Source organism: Mus caroli, unplaced genomic scaffold, assembly GCF_978045245.1.
Source record: "Mus caroli unplaced genomic scaffold, Mus_caroli_1 scaffold_1, whole genome shotgun sequence".
Taxonomy (NCBI): domain Eukaryota; kingdom Metazoa; phylum Chordata; class Mammalia; order Rodentia; family Muridae; genus Mus; species Mus caroli.
The window spans coordinates 178,471,742-178,493,654 of NW_028227256.1; the positions used below are offsets into that span (position 1 = coordinate 178,471,742).

Sequence of the window (21,913 nt, forward strand, 5' to 3'; positions counted from 1 at the left end):
TCTGCTGTGTGCTTGCATGTGCATGTATGTTCTCTTGATCTTTTCAAGAGTGTTTTGATGATTTTTGTTGTTTGGTTTGTTGGTAGGAATAAAACCCAGACAGGCACTCCAACACTGAACTGTACCCCAAACACGTAAAGTCCTTACTGTTTTTTGTGACCCCCAAAGTCTGGAAATCACTTGGGTCTTTTTTTCCCTGTATATATAAACTAAAATTATATTATAGTTCAGAGTGGAGGCAAGTATTTCCCTTCCTGTTTAGAGTATAAAACTTGAGACTTTAGCTTTTTAAAAAAAATAAATTTAGTATGTTGTATTAGTGTATTAGCTCGTGTGTGTGCATGTGTGTGTATGTGCATGTGTGTGTATGTGCATGTGTGTGTGTACAACTTGTGAGAGTCAGCACTCTCTTTCTACCATGTGATGACCTATGAACTTATCTCATCATTGAGCCACATTGCAAGACTGAGATTTTAACGTTGTTAATCGGGAGGTTTGTTTGATAACAAATTCCATGTTGACTATGACTGAATCTTTTTAGGTACTTAAATATGCCCTATCTTTTTATAAATGCATTCAGTATTGTAATTGTTCTTTTTATTGGTTTTTTTTTTTTTTTTTTTTTTTTTGAGACAGAGTTTCTCTGTATAACCCTGGCTGTCCTAGAACTCACTTTGTAGACCAGGCTGGCCTAGAACTCAGAAATCTGCCTGCCTCTGCCTCCCAAGTGCTGGGATTAAAGGCATGCGTCACCACCACCCAGCGTAATTGTTCATTTTTATCTAATGCTATATTTCAATTTTTTTAATATAGAAATTTACAGCAACGATGTCAACACCAGATAAGAAAGCATCACAGAAGATTGGTTTTCGATTACGGAACCTACTCAAGCTTCCCAAAGCACATAAGTGGTGCATATATGAGTGGTTCTACTCAAACATAGACAAGTAGGTATCAGTGCTTGGATGTATCATTAGTATGGCTCCAAATGAAAATTAACTTTTTCAAATGTTAAGAGCTGTCACCTCTTCTGTAAATCTCTCTTTTTAAATTTTTATTCTTCCCTCATTTAATTCATTCTAGTCACAGTGTCCCTTCCCTCCTCTCCTCTCAGTCCCCACTCTTCTCCATTTCCCTTCAGAAAAGAGCAGGCCTCCCAGGGATATCAGCCAAGCATAGCATAACAAGTTGCAATAAAACTAGGCCCGTACCCTCATAGCAAGGCTGGTCGAGGGAACCCCAGTAGGAAGAAAAGGGTTTCAGGAGCAGGCAAAAGAGTTAGAGGTACCCCCCACTCCCACTATTAAAGAAATCTTTTTTTTTTTTTTTTGGTTTTTCGAGACAGGGTTTCTCGGTTTAGCCCTGGCTGTCCTGGAACTCACTTTGTAGACTAGGCTGGCCTTGAACTCAGAAATCCGCCTGCCTCTGCCTCCCGAGTGCTGGGATTAAAGGCGTGCGCCACCACGCCCGGCTTAAAGAAATCTTAAGCTAACAACTCTAACAAATGTAGATGACCTAGCACAGACCATGGAGCCTCCATGATTGTCGGTTAAGTCTCTGTAAGCCCCTCTGAGCCCTGCTTGCATGATTGTGTGGGCAGCATTCTTCTAGTGTTCTCCACCCTTCTGGTTTCCACAGTTCTTCCTCCCCCTCTTCCACAGGGTTCTCCAAGCTCCAAAGGGAGGGACCTGATGGAGATCTCCAACTTGGGCTATCGGTCCACCTCATGTTTAGCTGTAGGTTTCCATAGCTGCTCCCATCAGCTGCTGGAGGAAGTCTCTCTGATGATTGGGCTAGGCACCAGTTTATGAATATAGCAGCATAGCATCAGGAGACATTGACTTTTTTCTACCCTAGGTCTCCTGGCTCTTTTTTTTTTTTAAAGATTTATTTTTATTTATTACATATATGTATGCTTATCTGCATGACTTTATGTATGCCACATGTGTGTAGGTGCCCATAGAAGCCAGGCTGTAGGATCCCCTGGAACTGGAGTTATAGGCAGTTATGAGCTGCTGCATGACTGGGAGCTGAACCCAGGCCCTGTGCAAGAACAGTACAAATGATCCTTTTCATTATTTATTTATTCATTTATTCATTTTTATTTTTTTAATAGCTCTGATTGGCCTGAAACTAGCTCTGTAGATCAGGCTGGAGATCTGCCTGCCTCTGCCTCCCATCATGGCTTCAACTGATCTCTTGTCTAGTCCCCCAAGTAGCTGACTACACAGGTATATGCCACCATACCAAATCAAGAGTTTATTTTTCTATTTCTTATTCCAGTTTAATTAATTCCTATTTCTGTTACAGTTTCCTCTCTCCTTTTCCTGCCCCTGTAAGAAGTTACACATTCTGAAAAGTTTTAAATGAAAGCATAGTTTCTATATTATCACTAGCAACTGCTATAGAATGAAGACACCCTAAATCAAAGCACAGTTACTCTCAGGAAGTGAGATTTGTTTTATAAATGTAGAGAAATAGACACATTATTTTTAAGAGAGTCATCTTTTCATTACAGCTGTATTTAGACACTACAGGAATTTTGAATGGCCCATAGAGATTGGCTGAAGAACATCGCTGATTCGAATCTAGCTCCTCTGCTAGTTATTGGCGACTGCTTAGTTGTTTATTTTTCTGTGCTTCCCTTCTGTCCTCCATAAACAGTTGCTTGCTCAGAAGTTTGTGAAGTTCATGGACAGTCACTTTATGTATCATTGTTAAAACTGGACTTTTCATTCCTCAAACTCATGAGTAAAAAATTTTAATGGTCTTAAGAGAATTTTCATAGTGTCTTAGTGTGATTGAATCATTTTGGGAGTCACCAACCCTCTATAGAGTTCTCCAGGGTTCTAAAACTTGGTTAATCCCAAAGAGGAGAGGACTCCTTGGTGATGGCTTTTCCTTTGGGACAAAGATACTTTGTAGCTAATATTGTCAGATGTGATGCCAGAGCCAGAGGATAGTCCCAGGTGGAGATTTGAGCAAAATTCAGTCTCCTGGAACCTCCAACCTAGACTGATTTCAGTAATTTAGCATTTTAAGTATTTCATATACCAAGTATCTTTTTTCAGCCCTTTGAATTTCACCAAGGTATGATTATGTTTTAGAAGAGAAAGTTTGACACATTGTGATTAGTAAGATGTGAAAAATTAGAATGTGTAATTTGTTTTTGTTTTTTGGGACAGTGTTTCTTGTAATCCAGGTTCATCTCTAACTTGCTTTGTTACTATGTGGCTACAAATAGGAATGTAGTCGAAGCTGGCCTTGGATAGTTAGCTTTGCTTCCTCTTCTTCCTAAAGGTTGGAACTAAGGCACACACCACTATGCCCAGCTTTGGAAGTGTACTTTACTTTATTTAGGAAAGTAATACATTAAGTATTAATAAAATCATAAAACCATTCTGTTTTCAGGCCACTTTTTGAAGGAGATAATGACTTTTGTGTATGCCTAAAGGAATCCTTTCCTAATTTGAAAACCAGAAAATTAACAAGAGTAGAATGGGGAAAAATCAGGAGACTGATGGGAAAACCTCGAAGGTAAGTTTGGTTTGTTTGGTTTGGTTTGGTTTGGTTTGAAGTTAACAGGTAGTTGATGGTATCATTACTGCCTTGATTAGTGATATTGGTGTGTGTGTGTGTGTGTGTGTGTGTGTGTGCTTTAAGACTATTCTCCCTGTGTATCCCTGGCTTGCCTGGAACTCACTATACAGACTAGGCTTGCCTTGAACATACAGAGATCCACCAGCCTCTGCCTCCCAAATGCTAGGATTGAAGATATCCTCTACCACATGCTATTCACCTTGACTTTTTTATTATTATTATTATTTTTTTAATAATTATTTCTTTTATGTATATGAGTACACTGTAGCTGTCTTCAGATACACCAGAAGAGGGCATCAGATCCCATTACAGATGGTTGTGAGCCACCATGTGGTTGCTGGGAATTGAACTCAGGAACTCTGGAAAAGCAGTCAGTGCTCTTAACCACTGAGCCATCTCTCCAGCCCCTCACTTGACTTTTTAAATCTTCAAAGACTAGTATCAAAATATAACTTCAGAATAATTGATTATATTTTAATTAACTGTAATGTAGGTGCTTTGTGTTGTTAGACTAAAATACACAATTTCATTTTTTTCAGATTATAGATTTCTAACATTGTTTTAAAGATTTATTATTTTAATGTTTGTCTTAGTCAGGGTTTCTATTCCTGCACAAACATCATGACCAAGAAGCAAGTTGGGGAGGAAAGGGTTTATTCGGCTTACACTTCCATACTGCTGTTCATCACCAAAGGAAGTCAGGACTGGAACTCAAGCAGGTCAGAAAGCAGGAGCCGATGCAGAGGCCATGGAGGGATGTTCTTTACTGTCTTGCCTCCCCTGGCTTGCTCAGCCTACTCTCTTATAGAACCCAAGACTACCAGCCCAGGGATGGTCCCACCCACAAGGGGCCTTTCCCCCTTGATCACTGTCTTAGTTAGGGTTTTACTGCTGTGATCAGACACCATGACCAAGGCAAATCTTATAAAAACAACATTTAATTGGGGCTGGCTTACAGGTTCAGAGGTTCAGTCCATTATCATCAAGGTGGGAGCATGGCAGTATCCAGGCAGGCATGGTACAGGCAGAGCTAAGAGTTCTATGTCTTCATCCAAAGGCTGCTAGTGGAAGACTGACTTCCAGGCAACTAGGGTGAGGATCTTATACCCACACCCACAGTGACACACCCATTCCAACCAGGTCACACCTATTCCAACAAGGCCACACTTTCAGATGGTGCCACTCCCTGGTCCAAGGATATACAAACCATCACATTCCACTCCCTGGTCCCCATAGACTTGTTCAAAAACATGAGTCTATGGGGGCCACACTTAAACATAGCATAATGCAAAATGCATTTAGTCCAACTTTCAAAGTCCTCATAGTCTATAGCAGTCACAACAATGTTAAAAGTCCAAAGTTCAAGGTCTCTTCTGAGATTCATCCAACTTAATTAACTGTAATCTCCAAAGCAAGGCAGGAAACCAGCTGGGCAAACTCCAAACTCTGCATCTCCATGGCTGATGTCAAAGCGGTCTTCAGATAGCCACTCCTTTTTCATCTTTGTTGACTGCAACAAACTGCTTTCTCCTGGGCTGGTTCCACTCCCTGTTAGCAGCTTTCCTCAGCATGTGTCCCATGGCTCTGGCATCTTTAACATCTTTGAGTCTCCAAGGCAATTTCAATGTTACAGCTTCTTGTTTCAGTGTCTGGGATTCCACTTGATCTTTTGGACTCCTCCAAAGGGCTGGCATCACTTTTCCAGCTCTGCCCTCTGTAGCACTCTAAGCTCAGGTTGATCCACTCCACTATGGCTGCAGTTCTTGGTGATCACTCCATGGTACTGACATCTCTAATACACTGGGGTATTCCACTCTAACTAGGATTCACCAATAGCCTCTCATAGGCTCTCTTCAGGGTGCCAAGCCTCAAATCCTTTGCATGACCCCTTCAGTCCTGGGCCATCAACTACAGCTGAGGCTTCACCTTCTCCAATGGCCTTCCCTGGCCTCTCACAGTGCTAAGCCTCAGCTTCTCTCCATGATCCCTTCATTCCTTCACAAGCAGTACCACCTGAGTGACTCTTACACATTACCAAGTCCAGCCGAAGCATGAGGTGCAACCTTGGCTATCTCTGGAACACAGCTTCTTTGTGCTCCCAGCAAACAATTTCCAGAAGATTTCACCTCAACGATGCTGGCCTCTTCTTAATCACCGCTAATTCCTTAGCTCCAGCTAACCAGCATCAATTTTCCCAGTAGTTCCTTCCATTCTTAACTCTAGAGCCAGAGCCACATGGCTGAAGCTGCCTAGTTCTGCTGCTTACAGGAACTAGAACATGATCCCCTTGTCTATTACATTATCACCAGCTTTATGTTTTCTAAATCCTTCACTGCCTAAGCTTGGCTATCCTGGTTCTTGCTCTGTAGATTGACCTTGAATGCAGAGATCAGCATGCCTGTCTCCTGAGATTAAAGGTGTGTACCACCATGCCTGGATTTAATTTAGCTGGGTAGGATCTTGCCCCAAGGTCCCACTCCCTTAATCTTTATCTCCTAGAACACAAGATTTTGCTCCATTTCACTTCCTGGTACTCCTTTAATACTCAAACCATATATTTTATATTTTTCCTTTCTAAGCTTGCTATGCTTGTTCAAACTTCTCTTCATAAGACTTAACCAGAGAACAAAGTCTCTGCTGGGCTTTTTTGAAACTTCTTTTGTCAATGCAATTAATCCAAGTCTCTTCACCTTAGCCTCAGGCAAACTTTTCAGACAAGGGCAAAAAGTAGCCACATTCTTCACCAAAATACCACAAAACCAGTCTTTATGCCACATTCTGAAATTCTTCTCCTTTGAAATCTCTTGGGCCAGGTCAACACAGTTCAAATCACTCCCAGCAACAAAGTCTTCCATATTCCTACTAGGATGACCCATTTAAAGCATTCCACTGCTTTCCAAATCCAAAGTCCCAAAATCCACATTATTTCAAATAAAAGCATGGTCAGGCCTATCACAGCAATACCCCACTCCTGGTACCAACTTATGTCTTAGTTAGGGTTTTACTGCTGTGATCAGACACCATGACCAAGGCAAATCTTATAAAAACAACATTTAATTGGGGCTGGCTTACAGGTTCAGAGGTTCAGTCCATTATCATCAAGGTGGGAGCATGGCAGTATCCAGGCAGGCATGGTACAGGCAGAGCTAAGAGTTCTATGTCTTCATCCAAAGGCTGCTAGTGGAAGACTGACTTCCAGGCAACTAGGGTGAGGATCTTATACCCACACCCACAGTGACACACCTATTCCAACAAGGCCACACCTTCAGATGGTGCCACTCCCTGGTCCAAGGATATACAAACCATCACAATCACTAATTGAGAAAATGCCTTACAGTTGGATCTCATGGAGGCATTTCCTCAACTGAAGCTCCTTTCTCTGTGATAACTCCAGCTGTGTCAAGTTGACACAAAAATAGCCAGTACAATTGACCCCTTGTCAACTTGACACACAAACACATCACTAGTAAGCCTCAACCCTTACATTCTTATTCATCCCCAAGATCTAAATAACTTTAAAAGTCCCACAGTCTTTACATATTCTTAAATTTTCAATCTCTTTAAAATATCCATCTCTTTTAAAATCCAAAGTCTTTTTACAATTAAAAGTCTCTTAACTGTGGGCTCCACTAAAACAGTTTCTTCCTTCAAGAGGGAAAATATCAGGGCACAGTCACAATCAAAGCAAAAATCATTCTCCAACCGTCCAACGTCTGGGATCCAACTCACGATCTTCTGGGCTCCTCCAAGGGCTTGGGTCACTTCTCCAGCCATGCCCTTTGTAGCACACATGTTGTCCTCTGGGCTCCAGATGCCTGTACTCCACTGCTGCTGCTGCTCTTGGTGGTCATCTCATGGTACTGGCATCTCCCAAACGCTGCATGACCCCTTCAGTCCTGGGCCTTCAATTACAACTGAGGCTGCACCTTCACCAATGGCCTTCCATGGCCTCTCACAGTGCCAAGCCTGAGCTGCTCTGCATGACCCCTTCATGCCTTCAAAACCAGTACCACCTGGGTGACCCTTACACATTACCAAGTCCCACTGCAGAAGGAGTACAACCTTGCCTATCTCTGGAACACAGCCTCTTTGTGCTTTCAGAAAACACTCCCCAGAAGATGTCACCTCAACGATGCTGGTCTCTTCTTAATCACCGCTAATTTCTTAGCTCCAGCTAACCAGCATCAATAGTCCCAGTAATGCAAAGTTTTTGCTTTAGTAGTTCTGGTATCTTGTTAATCACAGCTGATTCTTCAGCCCCAGCTAACCAGAACTACAAAATCTTCACAATAAAAACAGCAATGGCCCTGAAGAGAGTCTTTAATTTTCCCCCTGAAATTTCACAAACCAGGCCTCCATCTTCTGCACTGTTCTTAGCATTATCTTCCAAGCTCCTACACAACATCTGACAGAGCTCTTAACAATGAATGGATCTTCAAGCCCAAAGTTCCAAAGTCCTTCCACAGTCCTCCCCAAAACATGGTCAGGTTGTCACAGGAATACCCCACTCTGCTGGTACCAATTTGTCTTAGTCAGGGTTTCTTTTTTTTTTTTTTTTTTTTTGGCTTTTTCGAGACAGGGTTTCTCTGTGTAGCCCTGGCTTGTCCTGGAACTCACTTTGTAGACCAGGCTGGCCTCGAACTCAGAAATCCGCCTGCCTCTGCCTCCCAAGGGCTGGGATTAAAGGCGTGCGCCACCACGCCCGGCCCTTAGTCAGGGTTTCTATTCCTGCACAAACATCATGACCAAGAAGCAAGTTGGGGAGGAAAGGGTTTATTCGGCTTACACTTCCATACTGCTGTTCATCACCAAAGGAAGTCAGGACTGGAACTCAAGCAGGTCAGAAAGCAGGAGCCGATGCAGAGGCCATGGAGGGATGTTCTTTACTGGCTTGCCTCCCCTGGCTTGCTCAGCCTACTCTCTTATAGAACCCAAGACTACCAGCCCAGGGATGGTCCCACCCACAAGGGGCCTTTCCCCCTTGATCACTAATTGAGAAAATGCCTTACAGTTGGATCTCATGGAGGCATTTCCTCAACTGAAGCTCCTTTCTCTGTGATAACTCCAGCTGTGTCAAGTTGACACAAAAATAGCCAGTACAATGTTTTTTAATTTTATTTCTCTAGCCCCAGTGCTATTGTTTTTAATTACCTATGTCCTTTCTGTCCATCTCCCTCCCAACCAACTCATTCTGTCTGTCTGTCTGTCTGTCTGGCACAATTTCAAGTATCTCAGGCTGGCCTCATACTCAAACTGGTATGTATAACAAGAGGTTAATCTTGAACATCTCACCATCCTGCCTCTGCCTTCTAAGTGTTGGGATTACAGGTATGAGATGCTGTACCCAGTTTTATTCAGTGCTGCAAGTCAAATCCAGGAATTTGTGCATGCTGGTCAGGAACTACTGACTGAGCTACACTCCCTAGTCAACCCCCTAAAATATTTTTAATTGTCCTGGAAAATATTTAAAGATGTTATAAAGTCTTGTGTTTATTTTTCACATTTATTTACTTTGTGTGACAATACATGGGAGTTGGCTTCAGTTATCTACTTCCAACATGTAAAGCCTAGGGCTCAGTCTCAGCCTGATGGCAAGCCACTTTACTTGCTGAACTATCTCATCCCACCCCCTTTAACATATGGTTTTATTCTTTAAGAAGTTCATACATATAGACAATAGCTTGAAGTCTTTTGCAAAAAAAAATTGTTTTTTTTTCTTAAGGAAGTCAAGTTATAATACAGATTATTAATACAATAAACTTAGAAATACCCTAACTTTAGAAGTCATTTGAGGATTGGAGAGATGGTTCAGTGGTGAAGAACACTTAAAAAAGACCCAGATTTTGTTCCCAGGGCACACATGGCAGCTTACAGCAGTCCATAATTCCCTTTCCAGAGGATGTGATGCCGCCTCTTCTGGATTCCTTAGACACAACACATATACAGTGTGTATGTGTGTGTATATATACACACACACACACACACACATACACATACATACACACACACTTTAAAAAACTCCGTTGGTGCAGGCCTGGAAGATGGCTCAGCAGGTGTCTTAGTCAGGGTTTCTATTCCTACACAAACATCATGACCAAGAAGCAAGTTGGGGAGGAAAGGGTTGATTCAGCTTACACTTCCATACTGCTGTTCATCACCAAAGAAGTCAGGACTGGAACTCAAGTAGGTCAGGAAGCAGGAGCTGACGCAGAGGCCATGGAAGGATGTTCTTTACTGGCTTGCTTCCCCTGGCTTGCTCAGCCTGCTCTCTTATAAAACCAAGACTACCAGCCCAGAGATGGTCCCACCCACAAGGGGCCTTTCTCCCTTGATCACTAATTGAGAAAATGCCTTACAGCTGGATCTCATGGAGGCATTTCCCCAACTGAAGCTCCTTTCTCTGTGATAACTCCAGCTGTGTCAAGTTGACACAACACCAGCCAGTACAGCAGGTTAGGACTTTGCTGCCAATCCTGACTTCAGCCCCAAGGACCCAGATGGTGGAAGGAGCAAAGAGACCTCTACAAGCTGTGCTCTGATTGTCACTTGCACACCTGTGAAAATGCTGCATCTGTACATGTACACATACTCAAATAAATAATGTAAAAAATGTTTAGGAGTCAGTGGTGAAATTGTATTTAGCTAGAGTATAAAAAGGGAGGGGAAGGGAAAGCTGTCAGGAAGGAACTTCATAGTAAACGTGGTCCATGTGAACACGTATGGGGACCACGTGACCTGGAGAAGGAAGACTTGGTACCTCTAAGTTCAAGGCTAGCATGAGTTATATAGTGAGTTCCAGGCCAGCAGGAAATGACAGTGATAACCTTGACTCCTCTTCTCCAATCCCCCTCCCCTTAAATTTTTATTTGCTAGGAGAGAAATCAAGTAGAGAAAGTCTGAAAAAACAAATGAAGAGCAATTTTTATCAGGTATCAGCTAAAGTATTAAAATAGTCACCAAGAGTAACAGTACAGGGGGTTGGAGAGGTGGCTCAGCAGTTAAAATCATCAGCTGCTCTGCCAGAGTTCCTGAGTTTGATTCCCAGTACCCACATGGTGGCTCACAGTCATCTGTAACTCCATTTTCAGGGACTCATATCTCCTTCTGCCCTCTGGAGGACCAGGCACACACGTGGTGCATGTATATATAAAAAGTAACAGTACAAGAACAGGAACACAGATTTTTAAGTAACCACAATTAAAATGGTGTGGCAACGGCATATAGTTGGAAAAATAAATGAAGGAAAAAAGACAGATCTATCTAGGAATTTAGCCGATACTTCCCAATTATATGGAGAAGATAGAGAATTGATTTATTATAGAGATTGGCACTACGAACGACAATCTAGAGAAAAATTAAAAAGGGATCGGAGGTTTTTAAAATTTTTAAGAATAAAACAGTAGGGCTGGAGAGGTGACTCAAGTATTAAGAGTTCTTGCTGCTTTCACAGAGGACTCAAGTTCCATTCCTAGCACCTACATGCTGGCCCACGTCCACCTGTAGCTCCAGTGCCAGGGAATCAATGTCCTCTTCTGCCCTCCATAGGCGTCAGGCCTGCACGTAGTATATATACACACATTAGACAAAACATGAATACACGTGTTAAATTTTTAAAAATGAAGCAGTGAAACTCCTAGGAAAGATGAGTTTTAGATGCCATGTAGAACATAGTTTTAGGTTCATACAATGAATCTAATGTATGATATTGAGTTGAAAATGTTAAATTCTAGTAGGTTTTAGAACTAGGAGGGATAAAAGGAAATCTTAATAAATTTTACTTCATAAAAATGAGTTTTTTGTGGCCCTAAATTAAAAAAAATGTCAAAAACATCTGCAACTTATTGTAGACAGAGGGCAGAAAGGAGCCTATAAAATGAATTAGCTCAGTGGTTGCTTGAACAGTGGAGTTATAAAAGCAGGAGCAAAGTGAAGAACAACTGGTGAACTGTGGTCCTCATTGTGCTGTGGGGTATGGCTTAGATACAATACGCGTTGATAAAGGTCTTGTCTTTTTATTACACTTATTTGAGGATGGGTGTGGAGATCAGAGAACATCTTAGGGGTTGATTGTTCCTTCTACCTGTGCGCCGTAGGGATTAAACCCAGGCTTGGCGGCTGGGCTCATCTTTTCTCCATGTATCTGTGCATATGTGGAGGCATGAAGAGGCATCTTCCTCATCTGACCTTATTCTTGCTTTGTTACTGTTGTTCGAGACCCTGCCTCGAACAACAGTAGTAGTTTTGGCTGTTCTGGAACTCAGTGTAAACCAGGCTGGCTTTGAGCTCACATAGATCCTGCTGCCTCAGCATGCCTGAGTTAAAGGCACTCACCACCACACCCAGCTGTACCTTATTCTTTAGAGCTCACCTAGTTTGCTGCAGGTGTCCCATCTCAGTCTTTTTAGGCTACAATCAAAGGCAGGCTTCCCTGGCCATCTAGCATTTACATAGGTCCCAGGGTCCAAGCTCCAGTCTTGCCTGCACAGGGAGTGCTTTAGCTGCTGAATCAGCACTCTGACCCCTCAAATGTGTCTGATCATACACTTCCAACATAACTTACTGTATTTCTAGTCCTTGTGTTTGAATTACAGGTGTGTACTGTAATGTTAGCCTGGCCTGCCTTAGTTTATGTGATATTTGTAATTTATTCTAGATGTTCTTCTGCATTTTTTGAGGAAGAGAGATCAGCCTTAAAACAGAAGCGGCAGAAAATCAGGCTCTTACAACAAAGGAAAGTTGCAGATGTTTCACAGTTCAAAGATCTCCCCGATGAAATCCCTCTACCCCTGGTTATTGGAACCAAAGTTACAGGTAAGCAAACCAAGCTTAGTTGTGAGGACCTTCAAGTTGTAGCTCAGGGGCGTCCATGCTGCGCTTAGGAAGCATAGCTGCCTCTGCAGCAGTCGCCGAGGGAAGACATATTAGTGGCCTGAGCGATGGCTCAGGGTCAGAGCACTTGCAGCTTTTGCAGAGGTTCTGGGGTCGGTTCCCAGCACCTGCACAGGGGCTCACAACCTGTTCCAGGGGGATCTGATACTCATTTCTAATCTATGAGGGCACAAAGCCTGCATGTAGCACACATGCATGCATGTAGGCGAACACTCATACACATAAGAATAAGTACATTAAAATATATATATATTAATTCAATATCTACTACAGTATGAACTAAAGCAGTCAGGCAAAGTGGCAAAGGCCCATTATCCCAGCTCCATGGGAAATTAAGGCCAGCATGGCCTATCTACATTGCAGGACCTTGCCTCAAAATAGAAAAGGGCTAGAAATGTACCTTACTGGGAATTTTAACTTCAGTGCTCCTGTTCTTATGATTTTCACATATGCTGTCCCTTCAGACTGGAGTTAGATAGTGACATACAAATGTAGGCAGGAGGATCAGAAGGTCAAGGTTATCCTTCTCTGTGTTGTAGCCTGGGATGTACACAAGACCTGTTTAAAACTGAAAATAAACTACTTCTAATATGTTGCTTAAAAGTGTGATGTTGGGCTGGCAAGATGGTTCAGTGGTTAAGAGCACCAACTGCTCTTGTAAAGGTCCCGAGTTCAAATCCCAGCAACCACATGGTGGCTCACAACCACCTGTAATGGGATCTGACGCCCTCTTCTGGTGTGTCTGAAGACAGCTACAGTGTACTTACATATAATATTTTTTTTCAAAGTATGATATCCAAAGGTTTTTTGCTAGTGTTTTAGGAGTTTATACTCTAAATGGCAATCTTCTCTCTCTCTCTAGTCGGCTTGGTAGCTGTATGATTTCATTATGTGTCAAGTTAAGAATCATCACTTCAGTTTTGATTCCATTTAAACTATTAATTCTCTAACCCTAAAACAAAGTACATAGTCAGGTTAAAACTAGTAGACAGTAACCCTATATTTTAGGGTTTAAGCTGTCTGCTGAGGATGGCCTTCTCTGACAAGTGTTTGTGTGTCCTAAGCATAACCCCGTTTCTCTTTCCAGCGCGGTTGCGTGGCATTCACGATGGCCTGTTTACTGGTCAGATAGACGCAGTGGACACTCTTAATGCTACTTACAGAGTCACCTTTGATAGGACAGGGCTTGGGACTCACACCATTCCTGACTATGAAGTTCTTGTGAGTAATATTTTATTAAACTTAACTAAAATGTCTTATAGTATATTTGTAGTTTATGCTTTTTATTTTTTTATTTTTTTTTTTTGGTTTTTCGAGACAGGGTTTCTCTGTATAGCCCTGGCTGTCCTGGAACTCACTTTGTAGACCAGGCTGGCCTCGAACTCAGAAATCCGCCTGCCTCTGCCTCCTGAGTGCTGGGATTAAAGGCGTGCGCCACCACGCCCGGCTTATGCTTTTTAATTATTTTACAATTTTCTTTAAATTGTCTTTTATGAGAGAAGATTTCAATTCAAAGAAGAGATCCTTAGGATTTCCCAACGCTGTAAACTAGATCCCTGGAGAGGAACTGTCCTTAAGTCTCATCTCCAAAGCTAGGATCCCTTCCTTGTGCTTTAGCTGTGCAGTGCTGTAGTGAGCAGAAGGATTGTTTCTGATGAAATCATCTGGACCCTGCACATTTTCATCCTAGCCACCTGGTTAGTTACAGTCAGCCCTCAGTTTAAAATAGGAAGTAACCTCTTGGACTTCAGTATTTTTCTCCTGTTTTATTCTCAAATTTATGTAGAATCAGTACCTTCACTTTTTAAAATTACTTTTGGGGGGTTGGGGGAGTTTTAAGACAAAGTTTCTCTGTGTAGCCCTGGCTGACCTGGAACACATTCTGTAGAGCAGGCTGGCCTCACACTCAGAGATCTGCCTGCCTCTGCCTCCCAAGTGCTGGCATCAGAGATGTGCACCACCGTGTGTGTGTGTGTGTGTGTGTGTGTGTGTCTGTCTGTCTGTCTGTCTGTCTGTCTGGGTGTGCACACGCGCGAGTGCGTGTGTGCCCTATATATGCTCATGCACATGAAGATCACAACACCTGTTTGGAGGTGAAAGTACAAGGGGTCAGTTCTCTTCTACCAAGTGACGCCTCAGAGCTGACCTCAGGTCTTCAGGTGTGGTGCAGGTGCCTGTGCCCACTGGGCAGCCCAACACCTTCACTTTCCACATGATAAAATTGCCACAGTAGTCATTAACTTATTCAAAGCTCTAAAGCTAGGCTTTGGTTTTGTTTGTTTATGAATCACATGAAGGCTAGAATCTAGGTCTTTTGATGTTCTAACACACATTAACCTGCTGAGGTGCCCATCAGTCCCGATTCTGTAATGTGGAGATTATGTGTGCATTCATGAATGTGCGTGTACATGTTCACACTGGCATGTGTGAGTGTACCTTGGATTTGGATTGAATCCAGGGTTAGTGATCGCTAAACCACTGAGTTACATCCCCAGTCTTACACTCTCTTTAAATAAATAAATAAATAAATAAATAAATAAATTGCTGCGGGAGATACAGCTCAATGAGTGCTTGCCTCGAATGTGAAAGGCCATATAGATTTATAAATAAGTAGAGAAAATTAAGACTATAACTGCAATCTGGACTGCTATATTTTAAGTTGATGTATAATGCTTATAAATTCTCTTAAGTTTTATGGATTATTCTCTTCTTTCAAAGAGTAATGAGCCTCATGAGACAATGCCAATTGCTGCCTTTGGACAAAAACAGCGGCCTTCTCGGTTTTTTATGACCCCCCCACGGTTACATTATACCCCTCCTCTCCAGTCACCAATTACAGTAAGTAATATAGTCATGCCTTCAGGAATGTGTATGCACTGTGTGCTCATGTGGCACACATTACAGCTACTTCAGGGCTTGAGCTACCAATATTATGTTGAACTGATTGACAGATATTAAAATAAGCAAATAGTTTCTCCAGTTCTGAAAATAGTTTCTTCATTACTGGGTTTTTTTTTTTTTTTTTTTTTGGCTTTTCGAGACAGGGTTTCTCTGTATAGCTCTGGCTGTCCTGGAACTCACTTTGTAGACCAGGCTGGCCTCGAACTCAGAAATCCGCCTGCCTCTGCCTCCCGAGTGTCATTACTGGTTTTTAATGTAATTTTATTAAACAGAACTTTCCCTTTAAAGACACAGTCAGTGATTAGATGATTCCTTCTGACTCTCAGGATGGCGATCCTTTACTGGGGCAGTCACCTTGGAGAAGTAAAATTTCTGGCTCGGACACGGAGACGTTAGGAGGCTTTCCAGTAGAATTCCTTATCCAGGTGGTAAGTTGCCCCTGATGCTTTGTTGTTTGGAAACTGAATGTCTTCACTGTTCTTAAGGTTGGAGTCTTTCTGTGGGTCAAACATTTTTACATGTTATTCTTTCAACCACTATGTGGGTTTTCAGGACTCTGCTATTTCCAACAAATTTGTTTTTGTTTTTGTTTTGTGTGTGTGTGTGTGTTTCTCTGTATAGCTCTGGCTGTCCTGGAACTCACTCTGTAGACCAGGCTGGCCTCAAACTCAGAAATCCACCTGCCTCCGCCTCCCACGTGCGCCACCACTGCCCAGCAGTTCCAACAAATTCTTTTTTTTTTTTCTTTCTTTGGTTTTTTGAGACAGGGTTTCTCTGTATAGCCCTGGGTGTCCTGGAACTCACTTTGTAGACCAGGCTGGCCTCGAACTCAGAAATCCGCCTGCCTCTGCCTCCCGAGTGCTGGGATTAAAGGCGTGTGCCACCACGCCCGGCCCAACAAATTCTTTTTTTTTTTTTTAAGATTTATTTATTTATTATATGTAAGTACACTGTAGCTGTCTTCAGACACACCAGAAGAGGGAGTCAGATCTCGTTACAGATGGTTGTGAGCCACCATGTGGTTGCTGGGATTTGAACTCCGGACCTTTGGAAGAGCAGTTGGGTACTCTTACCCACTGAGCCATCTCACCAGCCCACCAACAAATTCTTAAAACAAAGTTATAATACCCCAAAATAATTTGAGTTGTCTCTCCCCTGCCCTTTTTTAGATAAGAAATTACTGTTTACTTACTAGGGATTAGACACCAAGAAATCTAAGTCTAAATTAAAGTATAGAAGCATTTAACAGTCTTTCTGAATAGTCTGACTTAGAAATGTAATGAGTTATTTTGTTTGTTTGTTTGTTTGTTTGTTTGTTTTTCTGGAGATAGGGTCTCACTATGTAGCTCTAGCTGTCCTGGAACTTAACTATGTAGGCCAAGCTGTCCTGGAACTTAAAGAGATCTGCCTGCCTCTGCCTCTGTGTGCTGGGATTAAAGATTTGTGCCATTATGCTTGGTTTGAGCGATTGGTTTTGAAAATTAGATTAAATAAGGCCAGATCAAAGATCAAGACTGGGAAGCTGAGCAGGGTGCTTCGAGTTCACAGCCAGCCTAAGCTGGTAGCTAGACGCTTGACTCTGACAGAAAAGGAAATGAGAGATTACACAGTTCTATTAGATCATAGGCTAGGAAGCTGGAGAGATGAGTCAGTCAGTGGTTAAGAGTACTAACTGCTCTTCCAGAGGACCAGGATTCAATTCCCAGCACCCACATGCGGTCAGTCCATAACTGCAAGATCTAACACCCTCACCCAGACATGCATGCAGGCAAGTCACAATGCACATAAAATAAAAATAAATTATTTTTAAAAACAATAGTCTAGTATTGTTTTGAGGGTTCTTACCCTACTTTGAAAATAATAAAAATAATATTTTAGAAAATAATATTAATAATAATATACATTATAATAATTATTTTAGAAAAAAAATTTTGAGCTGAGCAGTGCTAGAACATGCCTTTAATCCTGATACTCTGGAGGCAGAGGCAGGTAGATCTCTGAGTTCAAGGCCAGCCTGGCCTATAGAGAGCTCTAGGACAGCCAGGGCTATATAGAGAAATGTCTTGAAAAAACAAACAAAAAAATACACACATACACATTGTTTGTTTGTTGAGATTATAATACAATGAAATTATCTCCTTCCTTTTTCTCTATTCAGCCTTTCATATATCCCCTCTTGCCCTCTCTCAAATTTGTAGCCTCTATTTTAAAAATTGCTGGTGTGTGTGTTCCCGAACATAAGAATACAACAACCTGCTCATAGGTATAATGTTACTTATATGTTTGTGATTTTCTAGGAATGATCATTTAGTGTTGGACGACCATCAATTGATATATTTAGTACCCAATTAATATAAAATTCTGTACCAAATATATATAAAACCTCCCTGAGTTTCTCCCACTCAGCTTTCCTTAGTTACCTGTAGTCCTTTGTTCCACATTAGCGTGTCTGCTGGTATTTTCCTTGTTTGAGTCTAGTCTGGGCAGCCTTCCTGGTGAGACTCGATGTGGAAGGTTTCCCGGGCATTTCTAGGCTACACAGTCTAGCAACAAACTTCCTGCTCCTCCGTCTCTACAGCCTCCCTCTTTGGCAGTGGTCTTGGTCAGTAGGTACAAGAGTTGTGTTGTTGATGTATTTGTATTGATAATTAGGACTGAACTTCACAACTGTGCGTTCTAATGAGTTGTGGTTTTCTGTGAGAAGTGAGAACTGTATTCACTGTGGGTATAAGGATAAATATTTAAAACATGGTTAGCTGGTTTAGTAAAGTGGTGATTGTAGGTTCCCCTTCAAGACCCATGACTTCACTATTCCTAAAATACAGTCTTTATTTTATTTTTTGGTTTCTTGAGACAGGGTTTCTCTGTGTTGCCCTGGCTGTCCTGTAACTTACTCTGTAGACCAGGCCGGCCTCGAACTCAGAAATCCACCTGCCTCTGCCTCCCAAGTGCTGGGATTAAAGGCATTCGTTACCACTGCCTGGCCAGTCTTTATTTTATAAAAGTACTTAGAATGTAATTCAATAAAATATTAAATGTTAAAATATAAAATATTTAAATATTAAATATTAAATGTTAAACTTTAGGGTAATATTTCAATGAAGTTTTATATGCATGTTCATAGAATTTTATATTAATTGTATATTAAATAATTAGTCTTGCAATATGCCTTTTGGCTTACAGGGTAGATAAGCTATTTTTATATGAAGGGTTGAAAATATGAAGTCAGGACTTGTCCCTTGCAACAATCCTTGAAAGACATACCCGGAGAGACCTGTAAGCCAAGGGAGCCTAGGTGGATGCATTGTCCTGTTGTCTGCTCTACTGGTGTCTTTATTGGTGCTTAGGTATTTGATCTTCATGGGTGTTGTTTTGCTTTGGGGCTTTTCTGGAGGGACAGTTTTAAGTTCATAGCAAAGTTAAGAGTAACATATATGTTTCAGATAACCCCCTGCCTCACACATGCATAATGAATGTGCTTCATCAGTGTGGTGCATTTGTTACAGTAAATGAGTTTGTACTGTTACCATTTTCCCCAAGAAGCTATATTACAGTAGAGCTCACTCCAGGGATTGTTTGTAAAAGTTTGAACAAAAGTCTTTCTGTTGTTGTTTCTAGCTGCAACTCTTTTGCCTAGTTTCTCTGTATTTAAAAAAAAAAAAAAAGGAAACAAATTGATAAAGGAAAATGGACTTATTTATATTTTGGAAAGACTCCTACTTTCTTTCTGCCCTTCCTTAAGTGATGTTACAGTCCTGTAGAAAGATGGAATGAGAGAGAGAGAGAGAGAGCGCACACTGGAGGGAATGTATGGTGATGTAAGCCTCCCCTGTTCCTGGTCTTCCCAGGCTTCCCTTTCTCCAGCATGCTGACTGCTGTGGTAGCTTCGGTTCTCCACTGTCTTATGGTCTCCAGTTCAGTAGTCTGGGAGGCAGAGGGAGACTGCCAGGGCTTCCCTTTCCTGGGCCTCGGCACGGGAATGTAGTGGTAGCTCCCTCTCCCCTTTAACAACTTTAACTTGAGGGATTCGGGTTGTTGTGCCATCTGTTAGTGCTGGGATTGTGCCTGAAAGGAGTGCTGGGCAGACTGCATTCATGCTTCCTCCTGTCTCCTGACAGCCTGGCATCTCCTCTCCTCTCAGCACTGCTGGATGGATGTGCCACCCTCTTATGGCCATCCACTCACTAAAGTCTTGCTTGCTTCTGGGTTTTGGTCATTGTAAATTCTGACTCTATCCTAAGGATCTATGTGTAGGTTGTTGTGTAGCTATATAAGAAACTTAATAATGGGATCTAGAGGTTTGGTTGCAGTTGTAGCTCCCCCACCCCACCCCTTCCCTGCACACACACCCTTTGGTTTTTTGGGGTCTGGGGTTTTGGTTTTGTTGTTTTGAAATGAAGTCTGCATGTATCCTAGGCTGGGCTGGAATGGGCCTTTAGCAAAGAATGACCTCGATGTCCCTGTCTCCACTTCCAGGTGCTAGGATTGCAGATTACAGTGCCTGATGTATATGATGCTGGGATCCAGCCCAGCACCTGGCGAGTGCTCGGGGAGCGCTGTACTCACTGAGCAGCGCCCAGCCCCTGGGGGCTGTGCTTTTGCAGACAGTTTTGTATTCAGTTGATAGGACTGTGAGTTTCATTTGTTGGCTGTCACTGATGAGTTATTAATCGTTAATATTGCAAAGATGGAGTCTAGAGGCATGCGTGTGGCAGAGCTCATCCACATCTTGTGTTATTATTACTTCCTTCTTTTCCCTCCCCTCCTTTAACAAAGACCTTTTTTTAAAAGTTCATTTCTGCCGCGCAGTGGTGGCGCACTCCTTTAATCCCAGCACTCGGGAGGCAGAGGCAGGGGGATTTCTGAGTTCAAGGCCAGCCTGGTCTACAAAGTGAGTTCCAGGACAGCCAGGGCAACACAGAGAAACCCTGTCTCGAAAAACAAAATAAAATAAACAAACAAACAGACCAAAAAAACAACAAACAATCAAAACCCAGTTGGTTCTCTCCTTCCACCCTGTGGGAATCAGATTCGGCTGGTCAGGCTTGTTAGTGCATGCCATCTTATAAGCCATCCTACCACCTCTAATTACGGTCAGCCTTAAAACAATATTTCCTTTTCATACGTTGTGTTTTGAGTCAGGGCCTCATGTAGACTAGGCTGGCCTGGAACTTGCTGTGTAGCCTCAGATGGCCTCTGACTTGTGATCTCCTGCTGTAGTGCCCTGAGTGCTGAAGTTGAATGTATGTCCTGTGCTGAGTACACAGTAGTTTTGCTTACTGTGCACATGTAAGAATAAAATGCTTTGCCATATTGAGGCACTAAAATGTACCATTAGGACATGTGTGTGAAAACTAGAAATTTGATATATCTGAATGTCTCTACTTACACATTTCTAACACATTTCTCTTTCTGTCTACAGACTAAGTTATCAAAAATTCTCATGATTAAAAAAGAGCATATAAAGAAATTAAGGGAGATGAACACAGAAGCAGAAAAGCTGGTAAGGACTTAAGGATTTATCTCCCTTTGTTTACTTGTTCAATTTTAAAATGGTGAGGCCTTCTGATTTTTTTTTTTTTAATACTTTCTGGGAAAAAAACCTTTGAGGCTTGCTTGCTTGTTTGTTTGTTTTTACTTGAGATCAGGTCTTAGACAGTGTCCCTAGCTAGTCTGAAGTGAATTGTATAGACCAGGCTGGCTTCCAACTTCTGACAGTCATCCTGCATTTGCCTCCTGGTGCTGGGACCACAGGCTTGTGCCACCACATGTGGTTGCAATAAATATGACTTTAGATCATTATTTTATTTTACCTTTTCTTAGTATATTGAATCCATGCTACTAATTCAGCAGTGGATAGACTACCTTACCCATTACCATTAGACCACTGACTACACAGTTGCATAGGATTAATGGATGGCTTAGCTTCATGGGTCATTTCTATGAGCATAGAATTCCTAAGACTAATACATCTCACTAAGGACGTTTGAGTGACAGGTTTTTAAAGGGCTTCAGAATAAGGTACTAATGTTGTCATAGTTAAGTTAACTTGACGGAGAGTTTATTATTCAGGGGAGTCCAAAAAACTGAGTCAGTTTTATTTGTAAGAAAGAACTAGTGGAAGTTTCGGGTTTTTAAATATTCGTTTTATTTATATGTCTGTGTCTGTGTGAATATATGCTATATATGTACATACATACAGGTACGCCTGGAAGAGCCGTGTGTACTCTTAGTTGCTGAGCCATCTCTCTATCCCCTTTGAAACTGTTTATATAAAATCATTCTTTAAAAGTAACTCTTGCCTTTAATCCCAGCACTTGGGAGGGAGAGACAGGTGGATTTCTGAGTTTGAGGCTAGCCTGATCTACAGAGTGATTTCCAAGACAGCCATACTACACAGAGAAACCCTGTTCTAACTTCAGGTGTTTCAATATTAACTAGTAGTATCACTAACTAGTAGTTTTTATCTATTTTTTCTAGCCTCTATACTCAAATACTTAAGTTAAAAGCTAGTTTATGTTTA

General features: G+C 41.8%; 1 protein-coding gene across 6 annotated transcripts in view; it reads left to right on the forward strand.

Moving 5' to 3' along the window:
* Positions 1-21,913, forward strand: part of Lin9 (lin-9 DREAM MuvB core complex component) — a 53,393-nt gene that overhangs the window by 17,129 nt on the left and 14,351 nt on the right. For all 6 annotated transcript variants that reach the window (XM_085843448.1, XM_085843450.1, XM_085843463.1 and 3 more), the window contains 7 exons: positions 814-947; positions 3,412-3,537; positions 12,254-12,411; positions 13,577-13,710; positions 15,208-15,327; positions 15,717-15,818; positions 20,813-20,893. In XM_085843448.1, the coding sequence (XP_085699574.1) occupies positions 814-947; positions 3,412-3,537; positions 12,254-12,411; positions 13,577-13,710; positions 15,208-15,327; positions 15,717-15,818; positions 20,813-20,893 (855 nt within the window). The remainder of the gene's footprint in view (positions 1-813; positions 948-3,411; positions 3,538-12,253; positions 12,412-13,576; positions 13,711-15,207; positions 15,328-15,716; positions 15,819-20,812; positions 20,894-21,913) is intronic.